The sequence below is a fragment of the Cnephaeus nilssonii genome (genome assembly GCF_951640355.1).
Source record: "Cnephaeus nilssonii genome assembly, chromosome: 9".
NCBI classification, from domain to species: domain Eukaryota; kingdom Metazoa; phylum Chordata; class Mammalia; order Chiroptera; family Vespertilionidae; genus Cnephaeus; species Cnephaeus nilssonii.
The window spans coordinates 22,086,623-22,111,005 of NC_137080.1; the positions used below are offsets into that span (position 1 = coordinate 22,086,623).

Sequence of the window (24,383 nt, forward strand, 5' to 3'; positions counted from 1 at the left end):
CTGTCTTTACCATAATAATCTTATTTTATTCTCTTTTTAAAATTGAGAATGTATCTTATAACATTATATTCTTTAGAACTGAATAATGATCATCTGTTAATTCAGATACATTTTCCTCAATTAGAAAGCTGTCATATTAAAATATACACTTATTTTCTCAATTTTATATACTTTACAAATGAATGGCTAATGCAGACTTAATTTTTAATCCATCAGTTGTTCAATGACAGACTTCTCAGCAAACTAGTGGACTTAGTGTTTATTCAGACTGTGTCTCCAAAGTTGTCCTCAGATATTTTTGATTATGTGTAGAATTCCTGAGTAGCTGTTTACATATCCCAAATTAACCATGATGTGATTTCCAAGATCATTATTTCTTTCAAAACAAGGACAATATTAATGAATTTTGGTCTTTAAAAATAATTGTACAGATTACCAGCTATCAAGTAAATAAATCATAGTGTGTTTTGATAATTTTACAAATAAATGAAAAAGATAACTATTTCATTTTTCTCCTTTGTTTCCATCTTTTTGCTTTAGATAGTCCATTTTTAATCGAAGGAGGCTGCTTCTACTTGGGGTGGCAGGAGGCGTGAGAAAACCCCATGGAAGACTCCCAGGACTTAAATGAACAATCAGTAAGTCTTAATTCAATCTCAAGTTTGCTGAAGAAAGTTGAAGTATGACTACTCAAAATCATACTGAAAGGAATATATTGTAATAAGCTAGTTTTTAAAACATATTTTTAGTTGATTTTAGAATCCTCTTTTAATATCGTAAAACAGACCTTTGGAAATGTATGGTGTTCCTGCTTATGATTGTGGTCTCCCTTGCCTGTCTACTTACCTGTTAAACTACTGCCAGAAAGACCAGGGAATTGAAATCATGCTAAATGTTTTAGACAGTATAAACAATTTCATACATCACCATTATTAGTTTAGTTTTATTCCAAATATGCTCAGAGAGTGCATCTGTTGTTGAATGTTAGAAGTATATAAAAGAGAAAGTATTTGACTAGCATGCTTATTATTCATTTCAAGGATGGCAACCACAGTCCTCAAGGGCTTTCCTATTTTGCTAAGCTCTTTGCAGAGTCAAGAGTGCACAAGATTGCTGGCAATCATTCTAAGATTCTGATTTTTCAGAAAAGATATATATAGTATTTTCTCCTAACTCATTAGCAGTGTCTCCACAAGACTAGTTCTTTACTGTGTGGAACTGGAGTCAATGGGAGGTCTTTCCTCATACTCCCGCACTACTGCCAACTGTGGTCCACACTGTTCTGTTCACAGACAGCTAGTGATGTCACAAGTAAGGAGACGTGTATCTACCAAGTGTGTGTTATTGCTGATTGATGCCTTTTTTATTGCTTATGTGATCATGGTTTGATCTGAGAGTCTAATGTTTTTATCAGGCAACAGAGGGAAGTGTGTTTGTGTATAATAATGTGGTTTTAGAAAAGATTTCTTTGATGAGTTCAGTTTTAAAATACAGAGGTATATGTGTCCTGGAGTATACATGCCATTCCAAGATAAGTTAATTTTTCCATTATTTTATTTAAAAGAAATGATAATCAAGTCCTCACATACACACATGAGCATTGTTTAATTTCGTCATATATTATTATTAAATTTCACATAGAATCAAAATGTAAGAAAAATTTTAAAACCATAAAACTATAAACAATCTGTCAAGTGGTAGAGATATTATTCTTCCAAATTGCCTGATCTTTTACAAATGGCAATAGGAAGGGTGGGGTTTCAAAGTAGTTATTTTTTTTAATGCTGATTATTCATAGTATGGATGATACCAGGATGGTATGTCATCCATGCTATTGCATGTTTATGGATCCTGTGGTGTCAGAGTCTATGTCACCATGTGTGTACCTGAGTGAATAATGATGTCCTCTTAATGGTGATGCTTCATGAGAGGGCTGCTGTTGATTTGTACTTTGTTCTGACACACTGAGGGTTACATAAAAGTGTGTGTGTGTGTGTGTGTGTGTGTGTGTGTGTGTGTGTGTGTGTGTGTTGTTAGATTGACCACTGTCCCGGTTTTCCAGAGACCCAAGGGTTTTCCAGGACATGGAACTTACAGAGCTAAAGCAGGTGGAGTCTGGGATGCTTGATCCAGCTAATTACCCTAGGATGTGTGTGTACTCAAGAACGAATTTTAGTTTTTAATACAGTGGAGGTTAAAGATCATATGTTTTTATGTTTAACATTGGAGTGAGGTTATTACCCAAGGTTCTTCATACAGCCTTTTGCAAAATGAAACCCAGTACTTTAGACCAAATACTGGTTTCCTCTTAGTGATATTTTAGAGTTGTGAGCTCAGTATTTAAAAAAAAAATAAAATAAATGCCTGATTGTCCATGGCTCAGTGGTTGAGCATCGACCTATGAACCAGGAGGTCACGGTTCCATTCCCGGTCAGGGGTCAGGGCATATGCCCAGGTTGCAGGCTCAATCCCCTGTGTGGGGCATGCAGGAAGTTGCTGATCGATGATTCTTTCTCATCATTGATGTTTCTAGCCCTTTCTCTTTGAAATTAATAAAAATATATTTTAAAAAATTAACTTTCTGCTATTGCTAATGTGCAGCCAGGTTTGAGAACCAGAAATCTAGGGTGACCTTATGGTCTCTCTGCTTGAACCCAGCTGCTGAATTTGTGGTGAGAATGGAAGAGATATTAAGAGAAGAAAAGATGATCCTCACTGTCTGTTTCTCTTCCCCTTTCTGACAGTGAACTCTTCACCTGAGGGTTATTGAAGCTGCTGATCTCTGCAGTGGTTTGTTAGGCCATAAAGCATCCGTGCTTCTGGTTTAAACCACAGGGAGCTTAAAGTTTTTGTCAAGTGTTAATGGATTAATGATTCTAATTTATAAACATCAAAAATCCTTCCTCCTCCTTCAACATCGTTAGACATAGAAGGCCATATAGGCCAATCTCTTGATCTTGCACATGAGCAAAGGGATGCTTGGGACTGTTAAGTGACCTGCCCATGTTGGCATGGCCGGTGAGCATCAGAGTTGGGACTTCACACAGGTCTTCTGACTCCAAGTCCAAAGCTCTCTTCATGACATCAATATGACATCGCTTTTGAGTTTTCTTATCTTGACATTCATTACCCTAGAAATGTCAAAGAAGTCAGAATTAATCTCCTTTACATTGAAATGATTTCTATTTGAATGAAACATTTAAATTACTTTAAATCTTGCATTGTATCTTAATGTCTCAAAACTTTTTGAAAAAAAGATACTTAGCATTTATTAAGATGCAAAACAAATAGGGTAGAATTAAAAGAAAGTGCATAATAAGATGAAAGGGAATTTAGATCATAGTTATTTTACTTAAAGAAGAATTCTTTCTCTAGGCATTGGCCTAATAATTGGTGTCATTTATTGCACAAGTACACTCCATCTAGCATTTTCCATATATTCTCTCCTGTCCTTACTATGTACTTGCGATGTACTTGCTATAGTCACCATTTTACAGCAAAAGAAACTGTGCATAGAGAGTAGCCCGGTCAAATAATCGTTAAGTGACAGAGATTAGAATTGAACCCACTTTTCTTTGGTCCTAAAACCTATAATGGATATTTTATGATACAACATAGTATAGTGGGTTAGAGATTGAACTCTGAAGTCAAACATCCCTGACACTTGGCAATCTTTGGGAATTAATTTAACTTCATCTGTGGAGTGGGAAGGTTAACAAAAAGAAGTTATATGGAAAATTTAGCACATGCTTCGCTTAGAGTAGCAACTCAATACATGTTAGCTATTATTACAATTAACCTGACGAATTCAGGCAATCTTTAATAAGTACGCATTAATTCTTACACATCCAGCTACCTTCTGGCACATCCCTGCCTGCAAGTACACAAATCTATAAGCTCAGTAGATGAAAACTGAACTCACTAGCTCTCTTCTCTTTCAATTTTTCTCCCTTTCTCCTCTGTTTTATTTGGATGGCATCATCAGCCACTGACTAGGTTAAGTCAGAAAACAAGTAGTCATCCTTTTCTCCTTCATCCCCATCTCAAAGTCTAGCCCATTCTTAATTTTTAATCTTTCAGAGCTATTGTTTTTGCTTCAGTTCCTTATTTTGGATCTTTATTTTACGTCTTGAATATCTTTAAGTTAGTTATAGAGTGGTCTTTCTAAAATACATACCTGTTCATATCACTGTTCTACTTAATATTTTACCCAGGCCTTTTCTCGCCCTCAAGAGAAGGTCCCAAGTGTAGTAAAGCACACAGACTTAATTGCTTACCTGAAACTCACCAGTGTTATTTCTGGCTTCTTTTGGTTCCCTGAATCTCTCAGGGTCTCTGAGGTTTTTATGCCTTTGCTAATGCCTCTTTCCAGATGGCCTCTTCCCCACCAGGATAATTTGTAAATCTTGAAGACTCAATATGGGTTTCACTCCCTCTGAGCAAGCCTCTCTGACAGCCTCCTTCTTCCTTCCCCATGCTCTTAGCCACGTTGGATCGGGGCCTCTGCAATATGCTTCCATATCTTTGGGCATTTACCTCTATCCCAGGACTTACCCACAGAACTGAAGACTTACCTGTTTATTTGCTTCTGTACTAAATTATAAACTAAGTCAGAGTAATAGCAGGTCTTGTTCACTTTGTATACTTCTTAGCATAATTCTTGCTGATATTCAATAAATCGTTTCTTCAACAGCTTTTATATACTGTTAGTAAGGCATGCTAATGAATAGCCTGACAAATTTCAGAAAGCCAAAATGTTATTGTAAGTATGGATTTCTGAGTTATGAATTCCTGTTTCACTTACATTTTTAAAAATTGCATAAAATATGTAATATTAGTTTAACAGTATGTGATTAAAACAAAGTTGGGTCCTTAAACATTGTTTTCTGCATTTTATCTGTATCTTATTTTGCAGTCTGGATTAGAGATTCTAGGGAATTTTAAGAGGTGAGCAATTAACTAAGATTTAACTTTTATGTTTGCCTGAAATTCTGTGTTAGGACTTCATAATTACTTAGAAGCAGTTTAAGTTATAACTGATTATAGCTTACTACAGTTTTTAACTACATGTTGCTCTTGTTAATAGAAATAAATATGAATCTAGATTATACATAGCAGTATCTATATTAATAATCAGAAGATCCTTTGATACTGTGAAATATGTATTAAAATAAGGACTGAGTAATATTTGTTGTTTCAATAGCTTCTATAAGAATTCTTACACATCAAGATACTTTAAAGTCTTATTTTGGTGGTGTTGAATATTCCTCAAAATTTTTTCAAGTCTGATTCATTCATATCTAAGTGAGAGAGGGAGTCTGGACTCAATTTATCATCAAGGAGGAAGATTTTGAAAAATAAATCTTTTGTTAGTTTTAGGAACTATATATTATACAATAAAACATTAGTTAGTAATAAGTAAAATAAGGTAAAATGAATAAGTTGCAATTTACAGTAAGATTACTTTCCCTAATATTAAATACTAAGAGCCTGATTATTCCTACATAAGTCAATATTGTTACTGAATCAGTTAACTTATCTTATTGATGACATATTTTAGTTAGTGAGGTATAAATTCATTCACATCTATTAGATCCATGTTATATTTTTCAGAAGTACACTTAGAAATTCATATGCATTTATATATATTAATAGTATTTATGTTCTTGCATAAAACCTAATAACAATAATGCATATTAAAATTCTCAAGTTATAAATTAATCTTTCTGCCTCTGTATTTCTCCCTTAGAATTCCAAATGGCTTCAAATTATTACTCTATACCATATATAATACTATATATAGTATATATATAGAAATTCTATACTATCATCTTGACTATAGCCATGAGCCCATTTTTTAAAACCTGTGCTGCTGCCTGAGCCATTTAGGCAGGTTTCTAGCTATTGTATGAATTGAATACATCATCCAACTTACCATTGAGATGTAGAGCTTCAGAATCATCAGTTTCCGTCAGTGTTTCAACACTATGCTAGAAAACATTTTGAATAGTTTCCGTTTAAATAATTTTTTTCATTTTTGATCAAAATCCTGAAATGCTATTCTTCTATTGCTTTTTTCTTAGGTACTCTAAATAAATTTGAGCAGCATCCATACTTTTATTTTTAAATTCTTTTATTAAAATATAATCAAAATAAGATATTTTTTTGAGGCTAAAAATCTGTTGGAAGAACTTGTCCTTTAAACTAGTCAAAAGAATCATGTTTACAACATGTAATTTTTACACTATGCAAATGGACAACATACTTGAGAGTTCAATGGGATTCTGCTTAAAGCTAAGATTATTTTCAGAACTGTAACTCAATGGCCAATTACAGTTTTACTTTGCAGTTGTATAATGGAGTACCTACACTGTGAAATTACAAAGTAGATACATGAAATATATTTTAATTTTTATTAGTCATTAAGATTTATTCTTTTAAAAAATATTTTTAACTCTGAATTTTTATAGTTTTCATGATTTTGTAAGGATTCATAAGAAGATTCCATTAATTATTATCTCCTATGATTTTCTCAAATTACAATTCAATTTATTACAATGTTTTCAAAAAATTTGGAACACAAATATATATAGAGGGAGAACCCCATATTGTACAGAATATGGCTTGTTATCACATACCATTTTCTAGAATGTAAATATTGGCCTTTTCTTCTGTCAACTGAAATCAGTTGGTAGCAGCTGCCTATGTTGAGGAGGGACCTAAAGCTGCTGAAAAAGTAGCTCACTGAAAAAGTAACATATCTATTTAGTGCAGTCTGCCATGGACTTGGTAAGGAGGAGGGTGGCACCAGAGCCTCATACCTGCTGATCCTGGGCTTTGTCAGCAGCTTGGAGCACTTTGTTTGAATAGTATAGATGCAAATAAGAACTGTGATATCTTTGGATACCAAAAGTCTTTTATCTAAATTTACAACTTACAGGTGGTATATTAATGTCCAGTAACTCTCCTTTATACATTAAAATGAAAACAACTCTTTATGATAGAAGTGTAATCTGTTTATTTCATTTTTTATAATCTTGCTTGTATTATAATTCACTTTTTATTTCTTCATTTTTTATTTTATTTTTCTAATTACAGTTTACATTCAATATTATTATTATTTTAATTAAATTTTATTGGGGTGACATTAGTCAACATGAACATATAGGTTTCATGTGTGGATTACTAACTCACAAAATCTGTATATAAGACCATGTACCCACCACCCAAAGTCAAATCTCCTCCTGTCCCCTCATATTAGGTGGGGGGAGAAAGGGGTCAATATTATTTTGTATTAGTTTCAGGTGCACAGATTAGTGGTTAGGCATATACTTTACAAAGTGTTCCCCCTGATATTTCCAGTACTCATCTGGCACCGTACATAGTTATTACAATGTTGTTGACTAAATTCCCTATGTTGTACTTAACATCCCCATGACTACTTTGTAACTAACAATCTGTATTTCTCAGTCCCTTCACATTTTTCACCCAGTCTCTCAACCCACCTTATAATCTTTAAGAAATGGGAAAAATGAAAGTAATATAATTTTTGCTATAAGCAGGGGTGTGAAATGCCTGGCCTGCAGATTATATACTAGTAAGGCTCGTGAAATCATTTGGTTTGGCTCTGCCAAGGCACAGGGGTGAGTTAATTAAATGTTTGACCAAATATAGCAGGCTAATTTTTAAGTTGATTATTTCGTATGGCCTGCAAATGATGTTATAAATATCTGAATGGCTCTTAGCAGAAAAAAGGTTCCCCACCCCTGCTATAAGGTATAGAGCAAGTAGAAATGTTCACTGATATAAAGAGTAACATTAATTTTACTTATTAGCCACCAATGTTTTATTAATATAATGTATACTACTTAAAGTTGCATTCATGGATAGGCACCAATTGCCACCAACCGCCGCCTTATGGGATTCATCTCATGGACCCTTACAGCAGCCCTGTGTGGCAGGCTCTGTCATAAGCCCAGTCCAAAAAGAGCATGCTGAAGCTGAGCTTAGAGATCTTATTCAAGGTTGTGATAGCTAGAAAGCTGGGCTGATGGAATGCAAGCTCAGGTCGTCTTATTCCAGAATCCATGCTGCTGAACACAGCATTTTACCTGCTTTGATCAACTTGAATGGTTTTCAGACCCTTCGGTACATTTGGTGTTTTAAAAGTATCCATTAAAACTCCACTTGATCTCAACTTATTTAAACAAAGAGCAAAGGTATTAAATATCATGGGTAAGAAACCTAAGTTATTCCCCCATGAATACAAACCAACTGTACAATCATCATTAGTAAATATTTTGAACAGGCAGTTATAAGATAGCATAATATGTGAAAGTTGAGTGAAAATTCAACAAATTCAAAGAAATATTTAAAGATTCCTCACTCTCTGTCAGGAACTCTGCTAAACTAATGATTAAAAGAGAAAGTACAATTCCTGTCCTCCCCAAAATTTTAGTTTAGCATAAGATTGTAAGATATTATGTCAAGTTCTAAAGTTATTTTTCAATGAGATTTGGACAGTGGGCATTCAGTGAATAATGGTGGAGCACAGCTATATTTGAAGCATGGTTTTAGGTGTTGGAAATGCTTGATGGACAAAATGGAGACATTGTTATTCTAATGGAGCTTATATGTAGTGGGGAGAGAAGAGCAGTAATAAATATAGCATGCCGGATAGTACTAAGTGCAAGGAGAAAAATCAAATCAAGCAGGGAGGAGGATAAGAAGTTCTGGGGTCAAGCTGTGTGGGTGGTGAAAGCTACAGTTTTTGGAGAGTAATCAGGGGGATCTTACTGAGAAGATGGCACTTGTGCAAAGATTTAAAGATGAAGGAGCGAGTCTGTGAGTATGGGGGTGGGAGGCATTTGCTTTAGAATAAACAGCAAAAGCTGAGGTGGCAGCATGCCAGTGGCATGTATGTTCAAGGAATACAAAAGAGGCCAGTGTTGGTGGTGGTGGTGGAGAAAACGAGGCAGGAATAAGGAAGTTCCAGGATGTAGAGATGGAGGAGTATGGAGTGTGTAGGGTTTTCTAGGCGTTATAAAAGCTTGAGCTTTTCTTTGAGTGGCATGTGAAGCAATGGAAGGAGCTTAGGGATGGCATGATGTAACTTAAGTTTTTAAAAGAGCACCCATCTGCAATGCAAATAGTTGGTATGTTGACCCAGGAGTAGAAACCAGGCTATTGTCAGTATCCAGCTGTGCAAAGGACAAGATAGCAGTGGAGGTGCTGAGGATTGGATGTGAATTGTGAAACAGGGGAGTCAAAGATGACTTCAAGGTTTGTGTCCTGAGCAGTGGGAAGGAAATGATTGACTTTGACTGAGATGGAATGACTTAGAAGGAACAGATTGAGGGTGGAGATAAGGAGTTCAGTTTTAGAGACGGTGGCAGAGACATTCCCGTGTTTTCACCAATTCTGTCTCATACAACTTTTTTTCTGCTGCACTAAGGAATACACTCCCTAGCCTCCTCCTTTTAGACAGGACCATTAACTAGTTCTGGCACATGCAATGCAAGGGAGAGGATATGCACACCAGTTCCAGGCTGAGGCAGTGGGAAGAAGCCTCTCCACCATCCTTTGGGCTCTGTGTTCTCCTAGCGTGAAGAACGAGGAGGAAGCCTCAGGCTAATATGGCAGAGACTTGAGACTGAAGAAGGCTGGATTCCTGAGGCACTGCATGGAGGACAGAGTCCCAAGAGAGTATTAAGCTGCTGAGTTAACAGAGACATATTAAATTTTACCTGATATGAGGCAAATGTGTGGAAATGTTGGGCAGTCAGTTAGATGTAACCATTTGGAACTCAGGAGAGAAGGTTAGACTTGAAATATAAATTTGGGAGACTTCAGGGTATCAGTGGTACTTAAAGAAATATTATTGGTTGAGATCACAGAGAGTAAGTCTAGATAGAGATCATAGTCTGTGACTTCCCCTTTGATGTGCTTTCTCCCAAATTTTCCAACAATCACATTGTATATGGATTACTGGTTACTGGGTTCACCTCTCTCAGGCAGCAAGAGCCATCATACAGCTGAGTAGGTATTGAGACGCCATTGATTTCTTTGCCTTCTTTGTCAAAAGTAACAAGAAACCATGGATATTTCAAAGAAAATAGTCAACAAGTATTTATTTTTTTCTCATTGTTGTGTTTGTAGAAATGATGTTCCTAGCATTCCAACTTAAGAATTGACCTACATCAAGGTTTCTCAACTTCAGCATTATTGACTTTTGGGACCTAATAATTCTTTATAGTGGGGGGGCTGTCCTGTGCATTATAAGATATTTAGAAGCATTTCTGGTATCTACCCACTAGATGTCAGTAGCACCCACTTACCTCCCTCACTCTCTTGTTACTGACAATCAAAAATGTCTTCTGGGGGGAGGTAAGAATCACTCATCTATATTATATCTGCTTTCAAAAAGTTTTTTATTTATATATTTATTCTCAGCAAAATATCTGAGGAGGTTTACCTGAACATTTAATTAAATTATTGAGAAAATTTGGGTGAATAGACAAACACATGGTAATACAGAATTTAAGCAAGAAAGCAACATAACATTGCCAAGTTAACCATATAGAATAATAAGCACTATGCTATCCGTGGGGGAAGTCTGTTCAAGAAAGGTCAAGAAAGGAATTACTAGACAGGCTAGGTCATTCCTTAACTAGGTCTTGAAAGGGGGGTGGGTGACATTGTATGGACCTGACAGGACCCAACCTGGCCCGGTGAATAGCAGGAATGGAGACTCATAAGTACAAAATATAAGTCAGGAAGGCCCACCCAGGAACTGTGGATGGATTAGAATTACTGAATCAGAAGCTCTGAGGGGATGAAGATGTAGAGTGAGAAATCTTACTGAAAAGTTCTGAGACCAGACTGGAAAGAGCTTTGAAGTAGAAGGAGGAAGATGGATCAGGAGAGACAGAGAAGAGAGAGTAAGGGAGGCAAAGAGAATATCAGGATAATAACGTTCAGAGCCAATGGCCAAGATAACTTCCAGGAGGAATTAGTCATCACTGTCTGACGTCTCAAGAGGACAAACAGAATGGGAACTGAGAAAAAGGCTGTTTCATTTGTTGATTAGAAGGTCATCGGTGGCACTTCAGTATACAGCCCCATTGGAGTTGTGGCAAGAAGAGGCATCTCAGAGGCTCACTATAGAAAAGATGATGAGAAAGTAAGAGGCAGCTGGTGCGACTGAAGAAGATAAACAGAACAGTAATTGAAAGGAGCACCTTTTCAAACAAGAGGAGGCTTGAGTGTGGTGGATGACAGGGGAGAAGATTCAGGTGGAGAATAGAGTCAAGTTGTTGCAGAAGGGACGTTGGAGCTCAGCGGAGGTCAGCATAAAGGATATCACAAAGAGAGTAAGTCTAGATAGAGATCGTAGTCTGTGACTTCCGCTTTGATGTGCTTTCTCCCAAATTTTTCAACAATCACATTGTATATGGATTACTGGTTACTGGGTTCACCTCTCTCAGGGCAGCAAGAGCCCGTATACAGATGAGTAGGTATTGAGACGCCATTGATTTCCGACACTGAAAATGTTAGAGAATGCATGCATCCTTGCATAGTCCAGGGTGCCCTCCCTTGATGGCATTCATTTTCTTGGTCACATAAGAAGGAAGGACATTTGTTCACGCAAGGTCAGGAAGCAGGTTGATACATGGTAGGATTAAGGATCTAAGTAGTATAAAGATTAACTATGGCCATTATTTTTTCAAATGGCAGGCGAGCTCCTAGAACTCAATACATAGATTATTAAGAGACATTTTCAGTTTTTCTTTAGCGAAGCGGGTCGCATTGACTAGGACTTAAGACTCTCTGTTAGCACTGAAAGTTTATTTTTTTGCATTGAAACCATTAAGAAGAGACAAGAGAAAAATAAACACTTTGTGGTTAATGAAAATGCCTCTCATCTTTGGAAGAAACTGTTGGCTCTCTTTTCTTTGGATATCATTATATCCAACAAAAAGAAGAACCTATTTATTTAGACGTGATTGGGTCAAATTTAACAACAGTGTCAGACTGAAAAAGTACTTCTCTGGAAGCATATGAAATTCTATCATTTCATATCTTCTTGGATTAAGAATTGATTTTTCTGCTCAGATTCCTTTAGGATGCAAATACCCTTGTAAGGGTTAATATGTTAAGGAGTTCATGTTAACTTTCTTGGCAGGAATCAGGATGGCAGGGTGAAGAAAGTTTGCAAAAAAGCAAATGAAAATTTAAAAAGAAAGGCAAACTTTGACTGCTTACTTTGCCCAAATTGCTGTGGATGACACATGTAAACAGGGAATTATAACTAGATAGCGAGCTCCATCTGCTCACAACTGACACATAGTCCTCACTTGAGCTTTCTAAGTGCTTTATGTATGCTAACTCATTTAATTCTCACACAGTTTGATGAGGTGGGCACTATTATTATTATCCCTTAATTTATAGGTGAGGGGTCACTCAGCTAGTAGTGGGTAAGCAGGATTTATATATGTATATATTGATTTTTAGAGAGAGTGGGAAGGAGAAGGAGAGAGTGAGAGAAACATCTACGTGAGAGCGTAACATCAATTGGCTGCCTCCTGCACGCCCCCTACCTCGGGTGGAGCCTCCAACCTGTGCCTGGGCCCTGACCATAATCGAACTGGCAACCTTTCAGTGATTGGGACAATGCCCACCCAACTGAGCCACACAAAGGAGGGCGGTGGGTGAGCAGGATTTTAATCCAGGTACTCTGGCTCCTGAGCTGACAATATTAATTGCCAGAGGAATCTGCTGGGAAAATACCCTATTTATTTTTTCATTCCTAACTCATGCCCGCCACCAAAAAATCTTGAAATGTTTTGAATGTTCATACATATGAATAAAACAAATTGCATCTGTGTCTATTTTTTCTAAGATCATTTTCTTTAATTTGCAGATATATCACATCAGAATGGTGTGAAAGGAGTGGACTGAGGACTATAAAATAGATGGTTTTCAATTACTGACTGAAAAAGGGGCTTAGGTAGAAATAGGAGTCTGTGCTGGTTTTTCTACCACAGGATTTTTAGGAAGAGAAGGGCACACTTACATTTCTTTACAGTAAATGTCTTGCCAACTTTACCTCCTTTTCATGTTGTCATGCTTGATAGGAAGGCCTGGAGGACTTATTTATAGGTGATTGGGACTTTTAGAGATGACATTGTTTCAATTCTTTACTTTAGAGATGCAAAAAACCAAGGCTGAGACAGCTTATGCTCCTTCTCAGGCTAAGACGAGCACAACACAGGGTATTTTGAAATGAAACTTTTTGCTTTGTTTCAACCTGCACACTAAAACTTGAATTTTTTTCTATAAGGGTTTTAACGTCTGAAAATTAAAATCAGCCCCTGGAAACCTGTGTTAAATTATTGCTTTATTTGGGGATTGATGAGAATTTTATTTGAGCTTATACTAAAGTTGTTGGTAGATTGGGATCATTTAAGAAAAGCTAAAGCAAAGGTGTGAAACACTTTATTTTACATGTTTGTTTTTCTCTCAGTTATTGTTTACTGCTCAATCAGTATTAACAGAAGAAAAATAATTTGGCTGCTAAGTTACTCTGGTATAGGATTTCAAAGGGCCTTATTAGAGAGGGATGTAATTTCATCCTCTGGGCCTTTTATATAACAGAGTGCATATTTGGGTTACCTTATTTTGACCTGGAATTAAACAATAGATTAGAGATGTGCACAGGAAGTTAAAGTATGCAACAAAGATTAAAAAGTATATTATGGTTGTTTTTTTCAAACTGATCAGGCTGTCTTTATACTTAATAAACTTTATTTTTGCTAACTCATCTGAATAGCCCCTGCCTCAAAGTTTTCTGTTTATTTCACAAATTTTATAAAATCTAGATATTTGATAACTACTATGTGTAATTAGTGGTTTTTAAATGCATAACTTTTTACAAATTGATACACATTAATGGTTTTGTATACTGTTTAACGACATAGTTTAGTTATGAGGTTCAGTAATAAAAAACAGAGTAGATGTCACAGATCATAACAATACTTCACATATTAAATATTAAGGGAAGTAAGCTTGAAAGTCTGTAAGTTCAAAGTAAAAAGGCTTTACGACTTCAGCTTTGAGAGCATTTTCATAAGGTGAAAGAGACACATAATGTCAGAGTACTGCTAACTCTAGCTTCTAGCAGTGCGTCGTATCCTTCATGAGACCCTTCACCCCAGGACTGACTGCTCCCCCTTCTTCAGTACCCTGTGATTTGCATGATCATATCCTCACTGATTCACATTTGGGGTGATTGTTTCCATCCTCACTCGGAGACTGTGGAATTCTTATTTTGTTTCCATGAAGTAAAGTTTGCATTGGCTGAGGTCCCAGCCAGACTGATGCTTTTTCCTCATTTTGTTTGTTTGTTTAATATCTTAGATTTTGAAAGTCATTCAAAATTAAAGGACTTGCATATTATCCTGGGAAGATAATTTGTGATGGAAACCCTTTGTGAATAATCACAAGAGGCATTTAAATGATTGTTAAGTAACTTGTTATCGACTGTTGGATAAGAGGTTGTTCCGAGTGCTCTTCTGCTGAGCATTTATATGGCACTTACTGTAATGGTATCTGCTTACTTTTTGGATGATTCAGACACATTCCATTGTGCACAAGTTTCTCCACAGCAGTAAATCAGGAATTATTAATGATAATTTTAGCTTATGCATAATTATATTTTAGAATGTTGAATGAATGTGCTAATATGCAAGTGAGTAAATTTTACATTGAATGTTTCTGATTGAGTAGTTTTAAGATTTTAATGCTAAACTAATTTCCCCTCATAGTTTGTTATTATTTCTTATAATATAGTTGTAATTGTATGTATAGTATTTTAATATTTGAGCCCATAATGTCAAGCTTGAGATTTAAGGAAATTAATTGAAAGCCTTCAGGATATTGGTGTCTGTTGCATGAATTGACTGTTGATGCTGAGATCTTAAGGCTCAAAGTTACTTTGCTGTTCAATTCCATTAGGTTAAGTACACAGGAATTGGCAGGGGGAGGGGATGTACTCCCAGTGCCTGGCTTTCTCTGTCTTTGGGACAAATAACAGATTTTGGAATTGATAGAAAAGGACAAATTTTGTTTTATTATAATTTTTATCGGACTTTATTAAACAATATCCTTTGACATTTGGATGTATAGGAAAAAGCTCCCAGAAATTTATGTATGTTTATTTAAATGGTTTTGTTATTTTTCTAAATGTCCTTTTGGCAAAGTCTTTGCATGTTTAAGCTTGGAGACTGCAGATACCAGTCAGTCCATCTCTTATCATTTCATAGATGTAATTAGAGTGAACTAAGGACCAGGGAGATTAAAGAGGCTGTTCAGGTGGGCAGCAGACTCAGGATTCAAGCTTGGATTTTTAAGACCCAAATTGTATACTTTACAATCTCAGCATGCTTGGTTTTCTTCATGTCCCAGTGCTTTCAACAATGACATTTGTTGAAGTTTTGAGTCCAGGGGACCTGTCATTGTTGGATTTTTTGAAATAATACAGGGTATAAACCATTACTGAAAACTTCAGAGAGATTTGAATCCCCACCATATCCAATTCCCAGTATTCCACAGCACAGTGAAAACCCTTAGCCAAGATTTCTCATCCTGGATGAAATAACCCGAGGCTTCTTACACTGAACCCAAGCATAGTGCCCTGGGGCACACAGAGTGTCAACTAATTTTCATTGATTGTGAAGAAAATGTCATTAGTAAGAATGATCTTAAGAAATTAGATAAGCATTGCAATGAAAGTTACTATTTCATATTCTGTACTGTCCACATCAAGAGTTGGTGTTTTATTAGTCATGTTTTCCTTTCAGTTTTTGTTTCTTTGAGACTTGGAAGTCATCATGAGCTCAGTGGCAGCAGTGGCTTTCACACCAGTATTCTGGTACACTTCACAAATGCCCACACCTATGCCATTCTCTCTCTCTCTCTCTCTCTCTCTCTCTCTCTCTCTCTCTCTCTCAATGTGACTTAGACTATTTAACCCTTATTTTAAAGCAGATTGTATTATAAGCTACCAGAAATGCTTTTTAGAAATGAGGGAGACTCTATGAAAATTAAATATTAATATTCATGCTTCTTTTCTACAATGTGGAAGATAGGAGATTGAGTCCATATAAAACACTATTCAGGGTTTCTATTTAAATTATTAGCCAACAATTGTAGGAGACATTTTTAGTTGCCTGGTAGTCATCTCCCTCTTTTCTTCTTCGTTAATAGAATCCTGATTTTGTTGAGGGCCACCCAACTGTCCTAGATGTTGAATTGGTTGAAGTCAGATTTATGGTAATTTTAGTATTTTTTGCAAGTGATTGGTCTAGTGTTGGGCAAATGACCCAAGGGGCTTCTGGGAAGATCTTATTTCATATAAATATAGTGCTGTAGGAAGGAGGACTCCTTTCTCTAATCCCTTCATCGCTTGCTGCTGAGAAGACTGTTGCAGGAGAATGTGACGCGTTAGCCATTCTCTGGCAATGAGGTGATAAGCCTAAGAATGAAAAGCCAACATGCTAAGGATGGCCAAACTGAAGGACAGAGAGAAGAACTTGTATCGTTGGTGAAATTATTGAGATGCCAAACCTAGCACATCTTCCTTCCAGACTTCTTCCTTGTGAGATAATTATGTTTCTGAATTGAGATATTCTGTTATATTAGTTAAGATTTTTGTGTGTATTTTCACTTCTTGATTTAAATGAAAGAAAACATAGAAGTTATTTTTCCTGTCCTTAGGATCACAAAACTGACTTTTAATAATGAGATTATAATTCTTCCAAAACCAGGGATTGCCTTCTTTAATTTGTTTTAATTTTTAAAATTTTATTGTGGTATAATTTACATACAACAAACTGTGAGTGTGCATATGTGTGTGTATTCTGGATACAAATCCTTTATCAAATATATATATTTTGTAGAATGTTTTTCACATTCTGTCTTTCTTTGTCATGGTCTTAGTAGTGTGTTAATTACAAAAAGAGACACAAAACAAAAAGTAAAGAAAAACAAACCTACTGGGATGTTGATTGACATTGCATTGAATCTGTAGATCAAATGGGGAGAATTGACTTCTTAGCAATGAACATTTATTGTCTTCTGACTCATGACTTCTTTAATTGCTCTAAGTAGTTTTATAATTTTCAGCATACAGGTCTTGCACAGCTTGTCAGATTCTTAGTCTTTCATATTTGTTATGCTGTTGCAAGTTTTTATTTTTGATTATTCCTTGTATGTGGAAATAAGTTGACATTGGTATAATGATCTTTAATTATGCAACCTTGCCAAATAATTATTAGCTCTTACTATATTAGGTTTTCTATATAGACAATCATATTGTCGGTAAATAAAGACAGTTTTAGTTTTACATTCCTCCATCTAATTGCCTTTTATTTCTCTTTATTGCTCTATCACAATGGCTAGAAATCCCAGTTCATTGTTAAATAGCAGTTGAGAAAACATCCAAACATCCTCTATACCTCTTGACATCAAGTTTGGGGTGAAATCTGTAGAACTGCAAAGAAAGTCTCAAATGAAACTTCTTTACATTATTTTTTAGTTTATTTTTCCATCATCATTTATTCCCTCTATGCCCTCTTCCACCTCCACCCATCTCTCACCACCCCCCCTCCCCTGCAATCACCACACTCTTGAAAAATCATGTAAAGAATAAAAAAAAGAAGTGCAAATTGTAGTTACAGAATAGTCATGGGAATGCAAAATACAGCATAGGGAATATAGTCAGTAGTATTCGAATAACTACATATGATGTTAGATGGTTACAACATTTACTGGGTGCTGGGGCTGACCAGCAGCCCCTGAACGGCCGATGAACAGAGTATTCTGACACAGTGTGACTGTGGGGGAGAGGACTAAGGGACGGCCTGACCAACAGCAGGCAGGCAGCCTCCATTACCTGCCTCGTTAGCCTTTTATTGGAATTTTTATCTTTAGATACAATCAATAGGGTGAGTAATTTTAGGAGGACACATGTGTTTACATTGTCCTCTAGGCAAGGGCATCCAGGGATTAAGCATTAGGATTCCAGTAAACACCCGGGAGTCTGCATATGCACAGACTTGTTTGGAAAGGTCAAGGAATAATTAGGGGCACCGCTTTTGACACTCTCCTAAGTCTCCCCTAAGTCGGAATTCCCATAAACGGGGCAGGCGGCCTTCCACACACTTCCCTTTATCAGAATGTCCTCCTTACAAACTTTGCAACCAAGTCTCTTGTGCTCCCCAACTATTGGGGTGGTCACTTAGTAAGCTATATAGTGTCTAATCACTGGGGTATGTACTCCTGAAACTAAGGTAATACTGTATGTCAACTGTATTTGAAAAATAAAAACGTAATCTAAAAAAGAGACTTCTTAGAAGGCTCATGATTGATCTTCAAAACATTCACATTATTCATTCTCCTCTATATCTTTATGTGTTGAAATATAAAATAAAATTTTAAAACTTAATTGTTAAATTACCTTACTCAAACCCCAAACATTGATGGAAGTGGTGGTTCAGGTAGATGTGTTATATTTAATCCTGTGTTTTTTTATAGCATGTTTCTTAAAATCTAATTTGAGCTAACAAGGTAAGCTAATGTATTTGATGTGGGTGGGAGGAAAAGAGAGGGTCGATAATGACTGTAAGTTTTTGACCCTAAAATCTAAGTTAAATAATAAAATATGGGTCACATAAAATATATCTAAAAAATACAAAGCAATGTAAAACAAAAAGTGGATGGCGTAGAACACCACACAGAGTCATATTATTAATTTATCTCAGGCCTCTACAACCAGATTCTAAGTGGTATATTTGCTATAATTGTTGAACATATTGACAGATCATCCTATATAATAAAAGGTTAATATGCAAATAGACTGAACGATGGAACGCCCGGTTGCTATGACATGCACTGACCACCAGGGGGCAGATGCTCAATGCAGGAACTTCCCACAGTGGGAGTGCTGCTCAGCCAGAAGCCCTGAGCTGGGCTCATGGCTGGCGAGCACAGCGGCAGTGGTGGGAGCCTCTCCCACCTCCGTGGCAGCGCTAAGGATTTTCAACTGCTGGTTTAGGCCCGCTCCCCGGAGCCAGCAGTTGGACATCCCCCGAGGGCTCCCAGACTGCGAGAGGGTGCAGGCCGGGCTGAGGGACCCTCCCCCTTCGCCCCCCCCCCCAAGTGCACGAATCTCATGCTCCTGGACTCTAGTAGTTACAGAAAGTCCATAGTTTTGGGTCATTACAACTCACCTTTACTGTTGGACATTCTATGAGTTTGGGCAAATGTGTAATGGCATGTATCCATCATTATAATATCAAACAGAGTATTTTTACTGCTGTGGAAATTCTCTGTGCTCCACCAATTTGTGCATTTCCTTCCCTAACCCCAGGTAATCACTGATCGTTTTATTTATTTGTATTTTTAAAAGAATAGTTTATTGATTTTTAGAGAGAGAGGAAGGGAGAGGGAGAGAGAGAGAAACATCAATATGAGAACCATGCATTGATTGGCTGCCTCCTGCATGCCCCCTACCCAGGATGGAGCCTGTGCAACGCAAGCATGTGCCTGGGAATTGAACTGGCAACCTCCTGGTTCATGGAAGCGATGCCCAACCAACTGAGCAACACTGGCCAGGGCAACCACTGATCTTTTTACTGTTGCCATAGTTTTGCATTTTCCAGAATGTTATGTAATAGGAATCATACAATTTGTAGCCTTTTCAAATTGGCTCCTTTCACTGAGTAATATGTTTTTAAGGTTCCTCCATATGTTTTCATGGCTTGATAACTCTTTTTTATTTTATTTTATTTTATTTTATTTTATTTTATTTTAGCACTGACTAATATTTCATTGTCTGGAGATACATACTTCTATTCACCTACTGATGGACATTGTAGTTACTTCAAATATTTGGCTGTAAATATCTGTGTGCAGGATTTTGTGTGGACATAATTTTCTAATCCTTTGGATAAATACCTAGGGGTGTGATTGCTGGAATGCATGGTAAGAATATATTTAGTTTTTTAAGAAACTGCCAACTATTTTCCACAGTGGCTGTATCAGTGTGCATTCTTACCAACAATGAATGACAGAGTTCCTGCTGCTCCACACCCTCCTCAGCATTTGGTGTTGTCAGTGTTTCTGATTTTGGCCATTCTGATAGACATGCAGTGGTATCTCGTTTGACTTTCAGTTTCCCTGATGACATATGTATATCATCTCTGCACCTGTATATCATTTGCCATTGGTGTATCAGATGGGATTGGGCCTGATCATTATAGAGACACAGAAAGAAGGCTTCTCAAAAAATAATAACACCTGTTACTTATCAAGCTTGGGCTTGGGTAGTAACTGTAGAAGTGATGAGATGTGAGATGTATTTCAAAGGCAGAGCCAACAAGATAAGCTAATGTATTGGATGTGGGGTGGGAGGAAAAGAGAGGGTCGATAATGACTGCAAATTTTTGACCCTAAGTCCTACAATGAGAAAATCTTCAGGAGGGAAGATTGGCAAGGAAATCAAGAGTTCAGTATTTATATAATGTGGGGTAGGTTTTTCCTCCCCTAAATGGCTTATCATTTCCAGCACATTTGTTGGTCTTCTTTTTCCTTTATCATCTATTGTTCATTGATCCATTTATGTCCATTAAGGTATACATAATTATGTTATTCAAAGCTTCAATTTTACCATTTTTTATTACTTAGCCTATCAAATTTTTGGAGGGACGGGGGTCACTGAATCTGTTAATTACCAACATAGGTGTGTTAAAATCTTTCATAGTGATGGTGGATTTGTAATTTTATCTTACAATGCTATTTTGTCTTTATACATAATAAAGTGATGTTACTGGGTTTATGCACATTTAGAACTGTTACTTCTTCCTGGTGAATTAACTTTTATTGTGTGTTAATATCTTTGTCAAATGCCCTTTGCCTTAAGGTCTAAGTGGTTACAACCATTGTTCTTTTGGCTAGTTTTTGTGTTCCTGCGTTTGAGCTCATGTTGTTTTGAACTTTAGCTGTGGGAATCCTTTGGGGTCTGGATTTAAAATATTTTCCTCCACAGAGAACTTGAATTTGCTCCTGCCAGATGCCTGGAAGCCCTATCATCTGGGGTTCATTTAAACTCAAGTTTGATTTAGGTTTTGTTGGCAACCCATATAGCATGAATGTTGAATACCAAATTGAGTGATTGTGGGCTTGTGGTTAGGAATTCTCAGGAAAGTGTTTTCTGATTTTTTTAAATCCAAGCCAAGGTCAGGACAGGCATGTGGCCCCCTCATCACCCTCATCTGCAAGATGGGGCTTTTTCTACTTTATCATTGAGGGTAAAGCCATTCAGTGATCCCACCTTGATGTGAATGTCCCACATCTAATATCCATTCACTCAAAGGAGTTTGGACTCCTGATTTTGCCTCAGTAAAACCCAACTTTGTGTCCACTGGGGATTGACACCAGGCAAAACCTAGTCTGTGCTCACCAACCCTGCAGAATTATCCAGTCTTTTAATTTTTGTCCTCTGAGGAATTTCCTTACTTTCTTACCATCTCAGATATGCTTTAAAAGGTATTTAATTTTTATACAGCATGTTTACAACTGTCTGACCAGGTAGGATCTCTCTGAACATCTAGTTCATAATAGTTCCTAGTGACATGCAAGGTTGTAAACACATGAAGGGTTTGAAGCCCAGCCCAGCATTGTGGTTTTTGTTCACAAGTTTTATGGGTAAATACCTTCAGGCCACATGAAGATCTTCATCTCCAACAACCTTTCACTGAGTGGTTTTAGCATCTATTAACAATTATTGACTGAATTGACTGTTTCGCTGAGGGCTATGAAATGATGACTTTCAATATCTAATATTTCAAGATGTATTATTTGCCATTTTTCTATAAAGAAGAGCATTCTTTTCTGACCTATAGACATTTTTCTTTTATTGTGGTCTCATGGATTATTTTTAGTTAAATATGACTAATCCTTTCTGTCATTATTTTTGGTACTTAAACTGTGCCAAATTTAACTGGAAGGCCCTCAAACCAACTCCTGTGTTCTTTTGACTGTCCCACTTAAAACTTTGAGTTCATCTTTGCTTTTTGGAGCAAGAAGATGTTGTAGGAGGCTTGCTTTGTACTGTCCCTTCACTAGATCTGGAATTAGCCGGTTTTCCCAAGGAGCCCTGCTTCTGCTGGTGGAAAAGGACATTGATAAGCCAACCTCAGAGTTCTAGATGTGCTCATTGCTATTGTATTTAGGCCCTTTTAGTGGAAACAAATAGAAAGTCTAATTTTGAAATCATAACTTTAGACTAATATTCTTTGCTTATAGAGTTTATTTGCTCTAAAACAAAATCAATGTCAGAAATGATCACACAGTGGTTAGTACCCTCCATTCTGAATTGTACTGGCTATTTGACCTTGGATAGTTTACTTGACTGCACTGCATCTTTCTTAGCTTCCACATCTACAAAATCAGAGTAATAAAGTTACCTACATTAGCAGGTTGTTGTGAGAAGTGAGGGTGTTGATATATGTAAATTGGTTAGAACTGTCTCTGGCTCAGGGTATGCACTTTATAATCATTTACTAAAAACATTAGGTTAGAGCTTACATAACTACTACTACTACTGTTCAACCATTTTGACATACAAGAATGAGAACTTCATGTGGCTCAACCTAATAAATGTGTGAACTTCTTCCTTCACTGAGTGCCTGTTACGGGCTGGGTACCATGCTTTGCAGTAGACACTTCAAGATAAATACAGAAGTTCATGGCCTGAAGGAATTGAAAGATAAGTGATAGGTCTGTTAGTGAAGTTTCCCAATAGTGCTCTTAATGTAGTGGGAGAGTAAGGTAGGACTCTTCTTAGGCTATCTTGAGTCAATTGGGGGAAGGAAACAAAGTCTGTAAGTGGAGAGAATGAGAAGGGTGGGATTATAGATTGGAGTCCCCTGACTTAAGGTGGAAACTCCTATGGGATGTCCCCAGGGAGCAAATTAAATAAACAGACCACGTGTGTGCAGTACTGTGTATAATTTTACCAAAAAAGTTCTAATAATCATGAATCTATTTCAGGGGTCCTCAAACTTTTTAAACAGGGGGCCAGTTCACTGTCCCTCAGACCGTTGGAAGGCCGGACTATAGTTTAAAAAAAACTATGAACAAATTCCTATGCACACTGCACATATCTTATTTTGAAGTAAAAAAACAAAACGGCAAAAACACCCGCATGTGGCCTGTGGGTCGTAGTTTGAGGACGCCTGATCTATTTCCATAATGTGACAAAAATTAACCTATGCATATTAGAATCCTACTTATTCCTTTGTTGACTCTTCTAAAATGATTTTCTTTCTATCTTTCATATGTGTCATAAACTCAATCCCATAGTTGTATTTTTGCCATTGAAATGCTGCCATTAAACACTTAAAATCAAGCTAACATACTGTTATCCTTCCCAATTGATCAACAAATAGAAATTTATGTGATGAATGTTAATAGTTTATTCTTTGATTCTCTCATCATATCGTATTAAATGTTAATGAACGAGAATAAATGATTAGCACAAATATTTGGCTGAAGATAGCTGATTTTTCTTTAAATCTAGTGTCTTTTATTACCCAATGTTTAGTTAACCTCAATATTAATCACAAATATTTGTACAAAATGTACTGTAACTTTGGTTTCTTTTAAGAGTGATGCGTGCTTATACTAGCTCCTATCATTTTTAGAGAAGCTTGACTTGCTGGAAGTGTCAGAATGGAGAAGTATTATGAACACCTTCTCACAAAGTTCCTTTTAAAACTTCTCATAAGCACAATAGCTAGATCGTTACCACATTGCTCTACTGGCCTTCTAAGGGTTCTGTATGTCTGATTATTTTTATAGGGCTTGTAAAATTAAAAGCAAAGTTTTTACAGAATTCTAAGAAACTTCATTTTGCTGAAGGCCAACTCTAACTGGGACTTGAATTTTCATACCATATGTTTTATATTTTCTACACTTTTGACTATAATGAGACTGGCATATCCATGTGAGTCATGCTGGTGAATAGTGTGTGTGTGTGTGTGTGTGTGTGTGTGTGTGTGTGTGTGTGTGTTTATGCTCTGTAGCAGGGTCCTAGAACATGTGTAATTATTATAATCATAAAAATCTATTAAATGACCTCGATAAGAAACCTTAAATATGTAAGCTATTCATTAAAAACCCTTTAGAAATAAATTCCTTAAAGAAAACATGATGACTAAATGTTTATCTTTTAAACATTATACTATTGGATTCAAAACACATGATGAAAATGCTAACTAACCACCGTTGTCTTTGGCTGGTGAGTTTTTCCTTTGTGCACA

General features: G+C 36.5%; 1 protein-coding gene across 7 annotated transcripts in view; it reads left to right on the forward strand.

Moving 5' to 3' along the window:
* Positions 1-605: 605 nt before the first annotated feature.
* EYA4 (EYA transcriptional coactivator and phosphatase 4) overlaps positions 606-24,383 on the forward strand; it is a gene marked incomplete at both ends in the record, with an annotated part of 202,748 nt that continues 178,970 nt past the window's right edge. For all 7 annotated transcript variants that reach the window (XM_079781679.1, XM_079781681.1, XM_079781680.1 and 4 more), the window contains one exon: positions 606-638. In XM_079781679.1, coding sequence (XP_079637805.1) covers positions 606-638 — 33 coding nt within the window. The remainder of the gene's footprint in view (positions 639-24,383) is intronic.